Source organism: Carassius auratus, chromosome 43 (assembly GCF_003368295.1).
Source record: "Carassius auratus strain Wakin chromosome 43, ASM336829v1, whole genome shotgun sequence".
In the NCBI taxonomy this organism is placed as follows: domain Eukaryota; kingdom Metazoa; phylum Chordata; class Actinopteri; order Cypriniformes; family Cyprinidae; genus Carassius; species Carassius auratus.
The window spans coordinates 6,162,534-6,182,403 of record NC_039285.1 but is presented as its reverse complement, the minus strand read 5'-3'; the positions used below and the strand labels follow the sequence as shown (position 1 = coordinate 6,182,403).

The 19,870-nt window shown below is 35.9% G+C and overlaps 1 protein-coding gene across 3 annotated transcripts in view; it reads left to right on the top strand.

Annotated features, from left to right (window-relative positions):
- LOC113061549 (SLIT-ROBO Rho GTPase-activating protein 1-like) overlaps positions 1-19,870 on the top strand; it is an 84,751-nt gene that overhangs the window by 61,379 nt on the left and 3,502 nt on the right. For 2 of the 3 annotated variants that reach the window (XM_026230737.1, XM_026230738.1), the window contains exons 13-21: positions 1,170-1,230; positions 1,850-1,927; positions 2,228-2,362; positions 4,519-4,624; positions 4,726-4,950; positions 8,473-8,552; positions 14,129-14,309; positions 16,978-17,115; positions 19,059-19,428. In XM_026230737.1, coding sequence (XP_026086522.1) covers positions 1,170-1,230; positions 1,850-1,927; positions 2,228-2,362; positions 4,519-4,624; positions 4,726-4,950; positions 8,473-8,552; positions 14,129-14,309; positions 16,978-17,115; positions 19,059-19,428 — 1,374 coding nt within the window. Of the gene's footprint in view, positions 1-1,169; positions 1,231-1,849; positions 1,928-2,227; positions 2,363-4,518; positions 4,625-4,725; positions 4,951-8,472; positions 8,553-14,128; positions 14,310-16,977; positions 17,116-19,058; positions 19,493-19,870 lie in introns of all 3 variants that reach the window. The other variant, XM_026230739.1, reaches the window with a different exon arrangement.

The window sequence follows — 19,870 nt, the reverse complement described above, 5'->3', positions numbered from 1 at the left end:
TCTTAAGGAGTTGTGAACCATGTACAGTGGAGTGTGAATGTCTGAAACCACACAGATTTTTGGGATTTCTGTTTAAAGTAGGAAAACTAAGAATAGTTATAAAAAAAAAAAAAAAAAAAAAAAATATATATATATATATATATATATATATGTATATATAAATTTTTTTACTTTCCTGTCAAATTGTTATGTTGACATAATTTAGAACAAACTTTACCCTTACAAATGATCAGTATGCAAATTAGAAGTGGTCTCAGACTTTCGGACCCCAGAGTATATGTGTCCATGTGCTTGACAAGAGTTCATCTTTTTTGGCTTCAGTGACCCTTAATGCACACAATTATGATTTATTAAGTTGAATGGAGAGAATTTCCCACAAATTGAATAGCTTTTTACTATGAATATAAATAATATAATAATATTTTCACACTAGAATTGTATAGTGCTTAACACAGGCCAGAAGGTAATTCATAAAATTAAGATTCTATTATTTATTAAATATGTAAAAATTTGATTACTGCAATGAAAATGTGAAAAATAAGGAAAGAAATGGTTAATTAAAAAAAGCATTATGATGAATTAGTGGATTATTGAAATCTTTTTTTAAATGTGAAGTTTTGATTGTGATTTAGCATCAGTATCAATAAGTAATTGTGTCCATGGCAGTACATTTTGTATTGACCATATTGCACTGATAATAGCTGGGAAATGTAGTGCCTGTGAGGTCTGCCTCTGTTCCTGGCACTCTCATAGAGTTCCCTGGGTTAAAAGCAGATAACAGCATTTTTAATAACTTGTAAGATAGAGCCCTGCCAAAAACTGAACAAACAGCTCTAACCCCACACAACAGGCAGCCCGGACCCCATGATCACATAGCTGGATTCACTAAAGGGTTTCAGTTTTTCCACCGCTGGAACTGGCTCCATTCATGTTCAAGAACCATGTTAGCACGCAGATCTAAGTTGTCATTTAATTTCCTGTCTGAGACAGGATAAGGCACAGAATCATAGGTGTGCACTTTAAAAAGGGTCTGTTAGGCTCAAGAAGGATTATCTTCTCATCTCCGACATGAATGATACATGATGTGTGGGATATTTTCAGTTGATTTAGAGCTTGACTGATTGTTTAGCCAACATCCTGATTTGATGCCAATGTTGTCTTGTTTTAAGGACTCTGGACAAGCAATACCAAGAGTTGTTGAGAGCTGTATTCGATTCATCAACCTGTATGGTAAGTTTATTGCGAGAACCTTTTAACTCAAACCATGAAATACCCATAATTCTTTAGAATGGCCCACTATTGTCATTAAAACGCCCCAAAAGCCTGAATACGAAGTATACAACTACGCTATTGTGTTTACAATTGTCTTATCCAGTTGCTACCTGCCCTATCATAAGTTAGGTTTGGGACAAATTTAGAGTCAGGGTAGGTCATGTTTTTTGCGTGCCCCTTTCGAATCTGTCCCATCCCAGCGTAGGCCATGCACAGACTTGTTTTAGATCTATTTCAAGTTTTGTGTTTGAGGATGTTCAGTCCTAAAAGTCTTGTGTGGCCTTTTTACTAGGAACTATAGAGATGTTTTTAATTAATCTTTTCTGACCCTCAGCCAAGCTTTCCATTAAAAGCTAATCCGGACTGACGGATGTTTTTTTGTAGAAGTTGATTGCAGTCTCTCTCCTTCATTCATTATCTTTAATTAAGGAACTTTTTGAAAGCACAGGGCTTAGCTTTTGAGGTTTTGGATTTGAATGTGGTTACTATGGACCAGCCTTTATTTCCAGCGGATTTAAATGGACATTGGAAGACATCTTATTTAACTTTATTTCACAGTTTTCTCTCTATTTTTCAGGCCTCCAACATCAAGGAATATTCAGAGTTCCTGGATCTCAAGTTGAAGTCAATGATATCAAGAACTCTTTTGAAAGAGGTGTGTGTGTGTGTGTGTGTGTGTGTGTGTAAATGTGGTATAGAGTTCAGGTTTCTGACATAGCTCTGAAAGCGCTGTCGCAGCTGAATAATAATGAGTCTCTTATGTCTTCAGTGGTTCATATGAGCCACGAACCTAAATTCACATAATTTAAGGAGACTTCCTTTCTTGGAAAAACATCTACTGGGCAGAAGATGTGTTTTCAGCAAATGCTGATATTTAGGTTCTTTTTTTTGTGTGCAAAATATATTAAATATAAATATTCTGTTCGGCAGATTTGACACACGTTATGTCTCTTAGGTAACGATCCCCTGACAGACGAAGAGAATAACCATGATATAAACTCTGTTGCGGGCGTTTTGAAACTCTACTTTCGAGGTTTGGAGAACCCTCTGATTCCAAATGAAAGATTCAGTGATCTCATCTCCTGTGTCAGTAAGTGCCTTTGCTTTCTATTGACCTGCAGCTGTAAATCTGTCATTGATTCTCAGTGTGAATGAACAGTGCTTTGAACTGTTATCGTGCGCTCTCACACAAAGAGATCTCAGTCATTTGCCCCCAACAGTGGGACAGTGACTTTCTTCACCGTATGACAAGAAATCCTGCGCCTCAAGCCTTATGCACACTCCATTACAGCACAGTGTGTGTTCCACCGCGCCATGACACGTTAGGGCTTCAGCTGGTCCTTTAACTGGCATGAATGCAACTTTGTGTGAGAAAGCGTGCTTCATCATGATCATAGATGATGCTACACGGCACTAAATGAATGAATGCAGTGTGACACCAATGATGCTCAGTGGTTTCAGTTAGGTTAATGGGATATTTGTGATCGACAGCTTGGTAAGCTGTGCCACTTTTGTTGCAAAGTTTGTCCTCTATTCAAATAACAATATTAGTTTGATTTAAAACTTATAATTAAAATATGGACATGCAGTAAATTAGTTATGGACATAACAACAGTATGCAATAATGTATTGAAATTAAATATCATATAAATTAATTCATAAATAAAACTGTACAAATAAATTATATACAATTATTCATTATTATTATTTATATATATATTAATACACATATATACGCACACCGAATTTTCTTAATTGGGTTGTGAATTTTTGATCAAATGATGCAGCTTTGATGAGCATAAAAGATTTCTTTAAAAAACATTATTGATCACAAACTTTTGACCGGTAGAGTATACGTGTAAAGCTGTATATGTGTAAAGTGTAACGCTGCATTTATTTGATTTAATTTTTGATTCTTATATTCATATATATTCACTCATTCAAAAACTATTTAAAACTAATATAGCAGTTGAAGTACTGGCATAGTTTTCCCTGAAGCTTTTGACAAACTTAAGCCCAGAGCTACAATTGTGAGATGTATCTTTCATTTAATAATTCACAACTAATATTTAGCCTAATAATTGGTTTATAGCCTTTTTAGACCTGGATGCATTTACTTGATGTTTAATCTGCCATGTAGAAAATAGTTTTTGAGTTATTTTACATGCAAAAATGTTCTTAGCATAATTGTATCACTTGTAGCTTTATATGACAGCCCTTTCTAAATATTTAGCCACATGTTAAAATTTGTGCAGAGTTTGCTAAATTAAGGTGCTGTGCGCTTGCATGTGTGGGTTGGGTGGGTTTTGTTTGTCTGTGCGTGTGGAGGAATGTAAAGGCATGTGTTCATACACACCCGTGTGCGGCCCTGTGCCTGTTACACTCTGTGGACTAAAGTGTGACGAATAGGGATTCCCTGCTGTTTACATTTACACACGACTAACCCCTTCCCAGCATACCATACACTCCCTCCAACGCACACGGCCCGGGAGGTCTATATATAGACTGTCAGTTGTGTGTCCTCTGCACGGTTGGAGATTAGTTTGAGTTTTGTTTCTGCAGACATGTGCCTTGTCTGTGGTGAGGCTTTGAATTGCTTCCCTTACTCAGGATCTGTGTTGGAAACTAGTTTCGTGCTCAAGTAAGACGAATAACTGTAGCATAGTAGCATGTTTTCAAAAGCCCAGATCTTTTTTTAATGGTGACATGGCTATTTTACAATGCTATCAGAGGATGAATCAAGGATCTGGGTGTGCTAAAGTATGGATGAGAGAGAGCAGGTCACATCAGTTTTCAATTGGTACTTTATAAGTACTGTGTGTGTCTCACAGCCAAGCCTTGGGATCCGATGAGGACAAGATATAGTAGTTTGGAATGAGCTAGTAGTGTACTGTGCATTATGCATATTTTTTTAAATAGTGTATGCAACAGTAAGTTATTGAGCCACATCCAGGTATTAACTTCATAAATGCAATTTGTGGTGGAAATCTGTGTGCATTCCTGCAGGAGAGCCGCAGGAGTACTCACACACATTTTTTGGATGCCAGTCTTTTGGATTAATTTTTAAGCTTCTTTAAAAAGAGGAGTTGAGTAGTTTTGAGACTTTACCTCTTTCAATGCTCTGGTAATCAGCTTTATTAAGTCCAGGGTGAGGGCCAACAAACCTGGCGATTTAATTTAATGAACACAAGGGAATCGCCTCTGGTTCTCTCTCTTTTTTTAACTCATTCTCTCTTTCTTTTTTAGGAATAGAGAATCTGTATGAGAGAGCGCTGTATATACGTAAGATCCTTCTAACTGTACCCAGATCAGTCCTTGTGGTCATGCGATATCTGTTTGCCTTCCTCAACCAGTAAGTCCCAATGTCTCACTAACACACAGATGAATGTCCTTATGGAAAGGCTTTTTTGCTGGTTGTCAAATGTCCTAATAGCTTGCTTGTTTTTCCTGCAGCTTGTCCCAATACAGCGATGAAAATATGATGGACCCGTATAATCTGGCCATCTGCTTTGGCCCCACCCTCATGCCCACTCCAGAAACCCAGGACCAGGTCTCCTGCCAGGCCCATGTCAATGAGGTCATCAAAACCATCATCATCCATCACGAGACCATCTTTCCTGACACAAAGGAGCTTGACGGCCCCATGTACGAGAAGTGTATGGCAGGCGGAGACTATTGGTGAGTGCCGAGATGTGATGGTGATATTGGTTTGAATTATTTATTGATAACTGTCTGGGCAACTGCATTTAGGTGGGTGAGGAAGTGTTTAGAAGATAGATGCTAATGGGTTGTGCAACCTGAGATTCGTGACAGTCTTTGAGCTTGTTAAAGTTGTAGACTTTATTGTATTTTCGAGGATTATTGATGGTATCCAGACATCCATGGTGTGACCCAAGTGAAATAAAAGAAATGATTAGTCAGTGCTATAGTGAGTCACTTATTTTGTTAGCACAGTTTTTGGGTGGGGCCTCTTTGTTTTGAAGAACATCTGATCTATGAGCATAAATCCACACAAAATATTTGGAATAAAATTTATAGAGATAGTCATCCAGAAACGGAAATTCTGTCATAATTTACTCACAATCCAGTGTCATTTTATTATTAATAGTCTATTATTATTGTTAATATTACTCAAATGAATAGCATTTTTAAGGACCTTAACATGCTTGAAAATCATAAAATTGTACAGACACGCCAGCAGTGCCGAACATTTTCATCTGATGTACGTTTCAGAAGTGGGTGTGGCAAAATGGCTCGACAACGCCACCTATACACTTTTACGTACATGTATGAAATTCGGTAGACACTTTTAACACACCAATACCTACAGGAAGTCAGTTATTTTGAATTTTCTCTGCTCTGTGTGTGTGTGTGTGTGTGTTTACTACTTGGATGGATTAAATGTAGAGCACCAATTCTGAGTATGGGACACCACACTTGGCTACACGTCTCATCACTTTTTTTTTTTGTGGTCATTTTTGTGTCAGGCATTGTAATTCAACAAACTCCTAGAGATTTAATCAGATTTTAATCTTGATTTTTCATTAAAGAGTGTTGTCAAATCTTGAATTAGCTTTTTTTATTTTAAATTTTCATTTTAAGTTGATGTCATTTTGTAATGTGCTTTGTTTTTATGCATTTTTGTTTTACATTTCTTTTGGTTTTGATTTTATTTAAATTAGTATTAGTAATTTTTGTGCTTCAACCTGAACTTCAAAAAAGTAAAATGGGACATTTTGCCTTGGCAACAAATTGTTTTTCCCCATATAATATTTATATATGACTTTTATTTTATTTGAGCTTTATTTCATTTTCCAAATCTATATTACTTTCTGTGGACCACAAAAAAAGATGCAAAACGAAAAATTAGTGTTTTGTTTTTTTTCCGTCCACAAAGTGAAATAATCAATAAGAGCCATTGTTGTTTTGGACCCCATTGACTTTCATTGAATGGACAGTGTGTAAAAAAAAAAAAAAAATCCTAACATAAAATCCATTTTCACTTTTGGGTGATTTATTCCTTCAAAGAAACTCCTATTTTCCTACAAACTACAAATTAGCTGAAATTTGTTTTCTAAAAATGGCCTTGTATTTCTCATTCTGTCTCTGTGAGGATATACCTGGTCCTAGGCCAAAGGTTTTTTTTAAAAATGCACTGAATATCACAGGTATGTGTGTCTGGATCTAAGGAGTGACTGTGTTTGGATTTGGTGTGGGTAATTATGTGGAAAGATAAGGTGCCGATAGTGAGCTCTTTAGTTAAGTTGAGACATTTTTTAGAGGCCGAAAGGGGTTGGAGATCCTTAACTAGGTGAGACAGACTGAAACCATCTTAAAAATGGCTGCCATTAAGGTAAAGAAAGATCGTCAGCCAAACCAATGTTCATTTCTCCCCAAAATTTGCATGGATGAGAAGAGAAAAGAGACATTTTCCACCAGCTCCACAGCTGTGTGTATATGTTGGCTAGTGATTTTGTTGTTTTAAAAAGTGCGGCCCAACTCCCACTAGTCTGCATCCCCCAACCTGAAGCAAAACACCTGCCACTGCAAGCATCTATACTTCAGCATTTCAGATATTACATCCACCTTTCTTAAACTTCCGGCAGCCGGTTGTCATATTTTCTCATTTGGTGGTGTGGCATGCGGGAGTGGCAGTGCTCTGTTTGAAATGGCTTTACTGTGAGTCAGACTCTGGATGTAAAGGGCATTAATGCCAGTCTCAGTAACCATGCTGTTCCACTGACAGAATCCCAAACACCCTGCGACTCTTCTTGAATACTAATGACAGCCTCAGTACTATTTGCTTGATGCTGACTGTGACTTAACTCTGTGTTGCCCTTTTTAAACATTTACATACAAAAATACATGACCATTTAATTGTTTGAAGTCATTAAGAAGTCTCTTAAGCTCACCAAGGCTGCATTTATTTGATTAGAAATAGAGTAAGAACAGTAATATTTCGAAATTTTATTACAGTTTAAGGTAGCTGTTTTCTATTGTGATATATTTTAGAGTATCATTTATTCCTGTGATGGAATTACTTCGGTCTTCAGTGCCACATGATCTTTAAGAAATCATTTTAATATACTCATCTGGTGCTCTAGAAGAAACATTTCCCATTAACGTCAATCTTGGAAACCGTTGAGGTGCTTAATATTGTTGTGGAAACCGCTGTACTTTTTTTTTTTCAGGATTCTTGGGTAAGTTCAAGAGAACAGAATTTCATGTGACATTTTGATTAATTTAATGGGTCTTTACTGAATAAAAGTATTTATTTCAAAAAAATAAAAACTAATAATCTTTCTTACCCAAAACGTAACCCCAAAACAGTAGTATATTTGTATCTTAGGATGCACAAAACCATTCAAACGTTTGGTCTAAATAATGTAGTGAGCAATAAATGTTACACAAATAAAACTATATTATATATTTTAATCTTTTTTTTTTTTTTACTTTACTTTTTTAATGTTTTATGGCGATTTATAAATAGACAGACTTCAAAACTTGTGTATATACAAAAAATCCAAACATTAAAGCTGCGGTAGGTATCTTTTGACGATCTAGCGGTTAATAAACAGAACTGCTTGCGTCTTGCAGAAGAACATCGTAGCCGGAGCTGCTTCTCTCTGTTTATGTCTATGAAGAATCACAAAGGTACTGGGTTACTCCGCCGCGGTATCCCCCGAAGCAATCTAAAATAGTCTGAATATAAACACTTATTATAGGTGCACCCTAGTGATTCAGGACAAGCTAAAAACACGGTTTGGAAAATGGATTCATGGTGTACTCGCTTATTATATACATTTTTCTACATTTTGAACACAAACAAAGTTACGGACCGCAGCTCTGATTGGTTGTTTTTTACCGGGAGCGGATGACTTTCTGCAAATGGCAATAGGACCACTGGGAGGAGCCAGAGGAGCTTGATTTTTTTTCACAGATTATCTGTCTCATATTCTACTGTCAGGACATAATGACAGGTTTAACAAATATGTAAAAAGTATATTTTTACAAAAGTTACCTTCTGCAGCTTTAAGCACATGACTTTAGAACAAAACGTTTTTAAGCTCATCAGAAATATTGAATTATCTGACTTTTACTATTCAGTACTTAAATATTTGGTAATAGGTCCTATAAATCTATTATTTGGGGGGAAAAAAGAACCATTTGTCTTGATTTCTTTCTTCTTTTCTTCTGCAGTGAGAGTCCATACAGTGAGCATGGAGCTCTGGAGGAGGTTGATCAGGATAGAGGAACGGAGACCCACACCAGTGAGGATGGTAAGTTATTTTGTTTACCACACCCTGTAGTAGTATGTACAGTATGACAACTCATTTATGTAGGTTATACATTAAGAACGCACTCTGAGGTCATAGGAACAAGGTTAAGACATCTTGTCCTGTCCAGTCACTCTTCCCATTGGCTCAGATTGGCTTCGGCCATTGAGTCTCCAGATTGATTTTACTTCATATAACGTTTTCTGACTGGGCCAGTTAAGGGTTAATTCCACCTTGCCCTTACCTGGGTAATCACTTTGACAGCTTTACAGGAAGTGATTGTTAAAGAGCAAAGAACTTTTGTTTTCTAATCCTCTGGGAAGCTAGAGACATCCGTAAATAAAGGAAGAGGGTTTGAATCAAGTCTTGCAAATACTTTCCAAACTAAACCAGTCTGTCATTGCTATAGGGCAGTTTGCATTAAAAATACATGTGGAGGCCTCACCAGTCTGGCTCAAAATCTAGTTCTTTTTGTTGCTGCATGTGGTTTTATTATGAAAAAAAAAAATCCTCTTAAAGTTCCCAAGGCTCACTGTCATAAACAAACTAAAACCAGATGTTTGGCCTATTGATGACACATGAACCAATTCCCACGTGTAATATGAGAAATAAACTGCAAGTGTCAGACTGAAAACTCAACTCAGTCAAGTGGTTTGTTTTTGTCTTCTGTACAGTCTTTCAGAAGAACCGAAAGGAAAATGTTGCTGCTGACCTGTATGTCGCCCCACTGAAAATAGACACATTTCCTGTCTCTCTCCGTCTGTACCTGAACAATGCCTGTTTTCTTGAGCTTATTTTATAAGAGAAGTCTGCTTTTTCCATATCCAAGATTTGTTTAAGAATGGGTGTCTGTGCAGGGAGCTAGATAATGGTAGGATTGAATCAGAAATACCAATTAGAAGATGGTTGCTTTAAGTCTACCTTTGTTTTTGGAGCATAAAAACAAATGGGAATAGACTCTCTGTGATTGCTCAAATGGGAATTGATTATTTGGATAAGGCAAGAATATGATCGTTCATACTGGTGTATTACATATTAAACTAAGACTAATAATTTGTCCCTCACTGTCTGTGCTACACGCATGAAAGCTACCTCAAATCGTTCTAGTTGTTGAGATGCACTTAAACTGAATATTTGCGAGAAAACTGACTTAGTTCACATATCGCGCCTAAAAACGTTTGGATAACACTAGGCGCGCCGCTTTGTCCTTCTTTCCAAAGCGCTCGGACAGAAGCGCTCTTGAGGCGTCTGCCTTTGCTAAGCATTCATTACCTGCTCTCTCCATGAAGACGCGGAAATTTCAGCAAAGGATAAATGGATTTGCAGCACAAAAAATCGCTCTAAGTAGCTCTGCTACTAAATTTATTTCAAAATGGCAATCCATATACAGCTATGAACAGCTGTTCCTTCATCTTGGTTGAGTTTTCAACGTTGTTAAGGGAAAGGATGAAGCTGATTGGTTGGTTCTTGTCACATGACCCGCTGTGCGCTTGCGGCATTCTGAAAAGTTGAGATGTTTTTAACTCGATGCGGTGCGGACGCGCCTGAAAAAAACGCGCGTCGCTTCCATTATGAGCGCGCATGCCGCGCGCCTACATTGGAAATAACGAACTTGCGTGCGCAAAAGACGCAAAATGTAAACGGCCCCTTAAAGTGCAGTTCCATAAGCAAAAGTTTGGTGAAATTTTTAGAGGAAGAAGGTCCAATAGTGTAACGATTTCAAGCACAGCTTGCAAAAAATTTGTTTTGCATTAGTAGACGCCACTCTTAAAAAAAATTGAACTGTAACCCGTCACTTGACAAGTGTTAAATTGGAACTGAGTCTCTCCTTCTCTAAACATTGCTGAACAGACAGATCTCATACTCACCAAGTATAAACAGAACCCAGAACCTCTGGTGGTAACTTTATTTAGAATCATATTCAGTGAAGGATATTACGCACAAGCCTGTCATTTGCTCATAAATCACTATTATACATCCAGACATGCGCATCTGCATGCTGAAGATTTATTTTGACTGCTCCCATCTTATTGTCTGTTTAAATTTCATGAACCTATAACCTTAAACTGGGAAACCTGATACTTCACATATGCTAGGGTTTCCATAAACTAATGCAGATGTCGAATATCAACGTCAGACCGAATCATAACTGACCTGAAAATTTTAAAATTGCCCTTAGCTTCAGTGGTTTGGCTCCAAATGATTTTTTGAATATATTGAGAAGGTTTTTCCCAGTGGAGGAATTCTTATTCTTTTTCTTCACACTGCACACATAACTTATGGCTGATCGGAATTATGGGTTTTGTCTTGTTTCATAATAAGCTATTTGGATTATATTCCATTTCTTAGTTTCTGGATATTTATCAGCTGTCATGATAATGGAGACATAAATAATTCTGAGGAAGCGATTTCTGTACTTTTAACTTCAAGCATAATTATATCAGCCTGATCAAACCTGTGGCCAGTGCAGCATCTGTCCTCAATCACTGCATCTGAATGGGATCGTCTCAGGGCCCGTCTGGGAAACCACTTTGCCAAGTGATGGTACCCCTGATATGCCTTTAGAGACATTTGTTCATTCAAGTGAACTGGAATAAGCAGACAGAATGCTCTCCTGGGAAGAAAAAGACAAATCTCAGCATCTGTGAGAAACCGATGTACAATAAGAAAATTGACCATTTTTGAAATCCTGGTTTGTGTGTTATATTTGGTAATATAATATATTTGGTTATATTTGGTAAACATAAATGAGCCTATTTTTTTTTTAATTTCTTCATTTGTCATTTACAAGTTTGGGGGCAAACTTTTTTCTTCAGCAAAGATGCATTTAATTGACCAAAAGTAACAGTAAATACATTTTATAAAGGTACAAACCATTTCTATTTCAAATAAATTCTTCCCTTTTGAACTTTCTATTCATCAGAGAATAAATAAATAAATAATAACGTCACAGTCTCAAAAAAATACAATTTTGTTTTGTTTTCAACATTGATTGCAAAGCTGGATTTTCAACATCATTACTCCAGTCTTCAGTGTCACATGATCCTTCAGAAATTATGAAGTGTATTTTAAAATAGCTTAAAATAGAATACAAATATTTTACCTTTTAGAAATATTTCATCATATTACTGTTTTTACTGTGTTTTTGAAAAAGTATATCGTTGGTTAGGATAATAATTTTTTTTATAAACATTAAAAATCTATTTTTAAATCTATTTTTATTTAAATTATGAAAACAAGTCTTAATATCTTATGCATCATTGCTTCTCAATAAAATTTTAATTCTTGTTTTTTTTTTTTTTTTAGTTCTCAAAATACACATTTTCTTGAATATTTGGGTTCATTATAAAATAAGTCACATTTTATCATTCAAAGCTTTTTTGAAATTCCATCCTTTGAGTAGAAAACCATTTAAACTCTGTTAAAAACATGTGGTCTTCCTTAACAGGCCCCTGATGAGCTCATTTTCTCTTCTAAATGGCAGCACCCCTGCAGTCTGCAAGCATGTCTCCATAAAAACATTAAAAACAGGAAATGCGCTTACAAACGGTTTTCTACTCTGTCAGCCTTTATTCCTCCTCGTTCTGCTTGCAGTCGTGGGTTCTGGTGGGTAAGTTACCTCTAGAGCAGAGTGTATGATTAGCAAGAAACCTAGCATGGCGTTGTTAGCTCTCCTCTGGGGTAACAAGAAGTCCATATGGTACAATGTGCATTCAACTAGAGCAAACGGGTGCAAGAACAACACGTGGTTAATATCAGGGAATAAAAATAGTATCATAACAAAAGTTACAGTCTCTTTAATACAGACTTCTGAATTAGTTCAAATGTATCGTGAGCTGCCTTTGTGTATCTTAGTGAGCAAGGTTCTTTTGACAGTAAACAAATGAATTATTTAGGTCGGTGTCTGGATATTCTTTCTTTTTTTAATTGTATTTTAAGCTAAAATCACACATAATCCAGGTAACTTTTTATACTTTTATTTTGTCTGCCGCCTGTCTTCTCAAACACTGTCCTTGCAGGACTATAAAACATAAACAGGCTTCGGCAAGGACAGTGAATGAATGACAGCATCAGTGAGGTGGAGATGGAGGAGAGATAGGGATGTGTGGACAGTTGCTGCTCATATTGATCTCCACCCATCCTCTTTATTAACAAGGTGCCTGGTCTCAGAGCAGCCCTATTAATTCAGACAGTCACGTCTCATCGACTCCTCGTCATTTCCAGACTGTCGAGAATGAAAAAGCATTTCCTCTTTGAGCTTGTGCTGCTTGATTTTATATTGCCTTTACTGTCTTTCCTGTGTAAGATGAATTGTGTATTCCCTTTTGTCTGATTTATATTTTCCCTAATTTTTCTGTCTTTATTTGCAACAATGGTAAAGCTGTGCCTCTCTCCTGAGTTTTTTTGAAAATACAAGGATTTTATAACATTTTTAACAGTTTAGATTTTTGACTGATTACTGTAATGCATTGCAGAAAGAAAATGAATTATAGGACTAAACATATATTCACAATATGAATTTTAATTACATTTAATTGCAAGTAATTCAGTTGTGTTCAACTTTTTTAAGAGATTTGGTTTTACAAAATGATCATGCTGTTACAAAGGTTTTACGGATGTAGTAAAATGGTAAAACCATGATGGATGTAGACGTGATTGTAGTATAATGAAATAACAACATATTTAAATATTTAAAAATATATAAATTCTGAAATATAATTTTTATTAAATGTTTACATGTATTATTTAAATATTACAAATATATACAAATAATTTCTAAAATAAAGAATCATTTTTGTTCAAAACTAATTTTATTAAATCATATATTAAATAATTAAATAGAAATATGCATTTAAATATAAATTAACAATATAATTTTTTTATTAAATAATGTAGTGTGTCATTTTTAAATAGTAAAATATTTATATAAAATAAAATATTTATATATAATAATTATTGATGTTTTTTTTTTTTTGTTAAGGGTTGGAAGTGTCTTGTATCGTATTACTCAAGCACCATAGTATTGCCACCAATGTTTCACAGTGCTGTTTTGTAAGAGCTGTTGCACTCATTTGGCAGGAGTTGTGATGATGTTGGTAAGGTCCACATTGCCTGATTGTCCTGAAGATGAGAACAGGCCGTTCTGCCAGAAGTGCAGCTACTTTGCATGCATTGAAGCCTGTTGGCTCTCTAATGAGTCCTTACGTAAAGGGTGTCACGGCAGCAAAGGAGTGTACAGCAGATGGTCCGAGACCCTATAATGTGGATGCATTGAAATGCTCTTATTCACATGTGAAAGAACAGTCAGATGCAGTTGAGGCATGTGCACTATATGGATTAATTTGACTTGGTACTGCAAATAGCACCAACTCATGTTCAGTTGACTCCGTATTATCTCCCTTTAGGCGTTTCATATAGCATAAGCCAAAAGTACAGAAATGGGTGATGCCGCCCATGCGGAAAAGCTAATTGATCACACACAAGTTATGATTGGATATTCTCCAGTGGAAATCTGCTGCTGCATCTGTTTCCGCTCTCCTAACTCACTGAATTAACCATGCTGTGGTTTTTTTCTACAGAAGGGGAGCCCATTGAAGCCATCGCAAAATTTGATTATGTGGGCCGCTCTGCGCGGGAGCTGTCCTTTAAGAAGGGTGCATCTCTACTTCTGTATCAAAGAGCGTCAGATGACTGGTGGGAGGGCAGACACAACGGCATAGACGGCCTAGTGCCTCACCAGTACATCGTTGTACAGGATATGTGAGTATCACTACTGTTCTACAGTAATAAACGAATATAAATAATGATAGCGCTTCAACAGAGTTCGATGTTATTAACCTTTATTTCACCAGGCAATAAAATACATAGCACACAAATATTGGGCTGAATAGATTTAGCTGTTTTTAAGTTTTAGTCTATTCGGTCCTTTTCAGTATTAATAATTATAATTTCTAATAATTGTATTATTTATCAACTCTTTGAACATAGAATAAAATGAGCATAAAATATAACGAATTCGAAATAGAAAAAAGTTTACATAAATCAGAAATAGAATGTACTGTTCTGCAACATAATGCGGAAAATCTAATTAAAAAGTAGGATAAGATGTAATGTATGTAAAAAGGAAAATGTAAGAGCAAGGTGATAGCAAGAGTATTTATTTATGTAGTATATATATTAGGGCTGGGACTTGAATAAAAATTTAATTGATTGTCAATGATTTTAATGATTGATCATGATTAATCACATATCAATTATTGTATTTTATGTAATATAAATCATATAAACTATTGTATAACAATCATGTCAAAAAAAGTAATCACAATTAAATAATTTACATATGTAATTGTCACAATGTAGAATAATCATAAAAAAAATATATAATATTTTATATAATATTTATATTAATAATATTTTAAATGCCATTTTTAATTGGCACCTGGGTAGTGAGTTTATTGTTTGTTTGTTTTTTCATTATTATTTTTATTAATTTTAATATTGTTATTTTCCTCGGCCCTAGTATGTATGGTGTAATATTATTTCTTTTGATTTGTCCACTATTTATTTTATTTTTTTTCCCTGAGCTTGTCACATTCTGGGATTGCCTTCTCCTCAAGAGATGTTCAAGCGCTGTCCAAAATTAAGAATTTGCAACCATTAATAACATATGTTCTATATTACAGTCTGAGCATACTATAACTACCTTTTAATACTTCAGATTTGCAAATTCAGGTTGGATGTACTGCTTTTTGCATACTGTGTAATAGGGAAGTAGGCGTAGGGCATAAAATGCCTAATTACACGGAAATGTATCTATGAAGCCTTAAAATGTTGTCGAGGTAGGCACCTAGTTTGATTTAGAATACAACTTGAGGCACATCTGAGTTTAGTTTCACTACTCTGCTGTGTACCATCTCCTCTGGTAAATCCCTTTATGGTCATGACAACTTTTTCTACCTGGGCATTGGCGCCTATTTGAATAGATTATGGCTCATAAAGGGGGCAAATCTAATGAATCAGGCACAGTGCTGAGTAACGACAACAACAGAGCCCATACCAGCCCACTGTGTGTGTGTATCAGTAATTCACATCATGAACCTCTGCTGATGTGTGTTCTGGGCTCGTGGCACTGAGAATTTACAGCCTGGTGTAGTGAGCGAGTTTAAGAGGCCCTAGACCAGCAGAAATAAAAATAAAAGAGAGAGAGAGTGAAAGGATGGACAGCTCATACACAGGATATCCTCTATGGCACGCATGCAATTGAGAGAATTCACACCACAGCTGATAGAAATATCTGATTGGTGCTAAAAAAGATGCACATGTGACCCAATGTTCTGTCCAGTAGGCTGTATCAACAGCTGTGATTTTACACAGGACTTGTGGAGCTTCACATGCTCTCCAAGTCTCTGTCCCAGGCCTCGTGTCAGGGCTTTAATGCACCAGCCAACACGAGCATCACATACTGCTTGACCTTCACAAGATAGCAATGAAGATCGGCAGTGTTACAAAGATGCATGGAATCAGCAAGTATACATTGTAAACAGCAAAAAACTGTGAAAGCAGATTTCAACTTTATGTTGTCTGAGCCTATTGCAGGAAAATAAGTCCTTGTGATTGATTGCTTTAAAAACACTGATTAGTGACATTGAAGTTGACATCAGTTACTGCACTATTAGGCAAAATAAAATCTAAATTGTAGTATGGCTTAGTGCAACTGTCAAATCGCAAAAGCTGCAGTTTAATTAATCATCTAAATATATGCAAAGCGCAGCACAATGTTCTTTTGCACATGAGCGACTCATGATATACAGTGTTTTCAGTTTCTCAAAGCAGCTTGATTCACATAAAATGTAAATAATAATAATAATAATAATGTTATTTTTATGTGTTTATTGTGATATAAAATCACAACATTTTTGGGGAAATATTGCATGCTTATAAACAAGCACAGCATTGTTGTAATAATATAACAATTAACAGTAATTAATAATAATAATTAATAATGTTTATAGTTATTATTATTATTATTATTATTATTATTATTATTATTATTATTATTATTATTATTATTATTATATGGTCATATTTATGTATAATCAACATTTTTGGCCAAGTTGTGCAGCCCTTAAAAAAAAATCAAAGCAAAACTTTTTATATATATATATATATATATATATATATATATATATATATATATATATATATATATATATATATATATATAATTATTATTATTATGAAAAGGAAGAGCTCAGAGATACAAACCATCGGGTGGCCATTAATTTTTGCCTTTTTTGAAATGTGTTTTTGGTGGCAATTTGAGCTGCTCTTATCGTCTGTCATGAGACAGTTTGCTTTTAAACATTAAACTAGGGCTAATGCGTGTAAATCTGTTTTTATAACTTGCTTGTTTGCTGTTTTTTTACAGGGATGACACATTCTCTGACTCTCTGAGCCAGAAGGCGGACAGTGAGGCCAGCAGTGGACATGGAGGAGAGGAGAAATGCTCCAGTAGAGACATTGGGTCTCCAACAGACAGCAGACTACCTGATGCCTACATCAGCAGGTGACTGAACGAAAACATCCCAGAATCCCCCTCACTTCAAGCACTCAGAGACACTTAGGCTATTCAGTTAAAGGAACAGTCAATTAAATGACAAACAAATACCCTGTGTCAGCGCCAGTGGCCTCATGGTTTATCACTTGCTCTCTTCCCCGTTCATTCGCTCTATCCCTCTGTGTCGTGCAGCTATGTTTCATGCCTCTTAAATCTTTCAGTGCATTTGTCTTTATTTAGATGTTCTCCTCCTTCCATAAGTGCGGTTATCAAACATACTTCCTCGCGGATGAGGATAGCCTCCTCTGCAGCTGTAAATGCATTGACATTTTGGCAATCAAATCATAAAGTGGTGATCTCCAAAGAAAAATATTCACTTTGATATGTCAGCACTAAGAGGCGGTGGGCGCTCAAACACATGAACTCAGTATTTGTTTACATTGAGTTTTCCAGAATATCTGGATAAGCAGTGTTAGTGTACTACAGTGATAACTGTGCCATAGAAATAAAAGGACTCAAATGCCATTCAATATGAATTTGAATAATTTGTAGTTGTTCTAAAGCACATATGGTTTCACATAAAAGTTCAAAAAATTTTCGTGACTTGTCTCTCTTTTGACACATTCCGTGTCTTGTTTTATGCAGCACTGCAGTATTGAGTTGCTCCATGTTTTAATGTAGTGCGTGTCGCCCCCTGCTGGACAAATATATCTACTGCGACTTTAGATAAAATAATACTCAAATTCATTTAATTTCTATTTACTTTGATCATTATCAGCAGCACAGCTATGTAAATTATGAACTCATTACTGATTGCTATCTATCACAGACTGTCAAAAATGATTATACAAGCATTACAAGAGCTCATTGAGTACAAGTTATGAGGCATGTCATGATAGAAATACTTCATCTTACTAATTGATTATTTATGTTTCTTTACTATATGCACTTTTGGCTTTAAAACATACAGTACGTACTGTTGGAAACTTGTGTTATAGAACAGTTGTCTTTTTCCTCCTAAACTATGATTAGCAATAGTCATTTCCACCAGTGTTATATAAATACTATTACAGTATTTATTAATATTTTGAATTAGCTTTTGTATTCTAGCTATTTTTTTTTTTTAGGAACTAAAAGTTTAGTTTTATTTTTAATTAGCTTTTTAAATATTTATATTCAGCTTAATGTTTGATTTATTAATTTTAATTCTTCAACTTATCTCTTTCAAGTCAGTTTTTATCATTTTTATTTTATTTATTTATTTTCGAAGTTTAGGTTTTCATTCGTTTTTTTTTTTTTTTCAGTTACCAACATTTTTTCTAATATTTTTAGTTGGCGATAACAGCACTGCTTTGGTTTATTTTGTGTTTTAAATGTTTTGAAAGATTCTTTAATCTTAGGGCTAATTCTATTGCTAAAATATTATCTGAAGAGTATAGCCTGGTTGGAAATGAGATTATATTCACAAATCATATTTTGACAGTTGTTTTATTGATAAACACGTATACTGACTTAAAAAATAAAAATCTATAAGAGGCAAAACTACTGATATTAATAGTTTGGTTTTAACAACCCATATCAGGCATCTCTCAGAGGATCCTCTTTTAGTTAACACTGTGATATGCACAGTCATAATACATTATTATGACTCTTGCTAAGCTGTTTCCTTTCAGGCCTCTTGTCATGAATATGTAGTGTAAGTCTTGCCATAGATACTCTGGAGATACTCTGATTATACAGTAATTAAGCCTGAACACTGAAGCTTAGCGCACACTTGATATTGCCAAATGCAGCATGTGATGACCAGTACTATTTCTGAACCATGTCAACCACTTAACATGAAACTAACAGCATTCTCAGGGGTCTCCAAACCTCTCACAAAAGCTGTTATTGGCATGGAATTAGATTCATGACACACTTTAACCTGTCATATTTCCCTTTCCTTTATTTAGCAGGCACAGGAAGAAAGGTGACCCTCCGACCCGCAGGCCTCCAGCCCGCCCCACTGACTCCTCCCACTGTTTGGTCCACCCCTCCCAGGGCCACCACTTCAATCATAGCAGTCACGGCAACCCAGATCTGGGATCCCCAGCGATGGGCCACTACAGTCCTCGGGACCTGCTGAGAGGAAGAGGACACATGCCCTTGGATAGTCCTGAGAGATGCAGACGGACCGGCCACGGCAGCCTGACCAACATCAGCCGGCACGAGTCCGTAAAAAATATGGAGAGCCCTCCCATCCGCAGGTCCACGTCTTCAGGCCAGTACACAAGCTTCTCTGAGCCTCACGGCAAGAGCCTGGATCCAGAGAGCATCGCACAGGTCAGCGGGAGGCGAGCGACGACGCCCCTCACACCATGCGCAGCAGGCCCGGCCCTGTAACATAGTCAGTTACTGCCTCCTGCTACGAATGACTAATGCGTATCTGCAACACACACTCACACACACAGCCTCATTTATGAAGCACGAGCAAAGAGAATGTGTAAATCACTCAAAAATCTGTTTATAAGCCAGTTCTTGTAATCCTTTTTGACTTTAAGGCCCCATAATATCAAAGGCAGTGTCTGAAAGCAGGCTGATTAGGCTAATATATATCCTTGCTTTATTTTGATTTCAAATAATTAACCACAACGTATTTTGTGATGTTTCTTATATAGAATGTTCTCAAGAATTCTCACTCTTTTTGACAAATAAATGTAGTATATGATTTTCCAGTCATTTGCAATGATTAGAAAAGGATTTAAATAAAAAGCATTGCTCACAA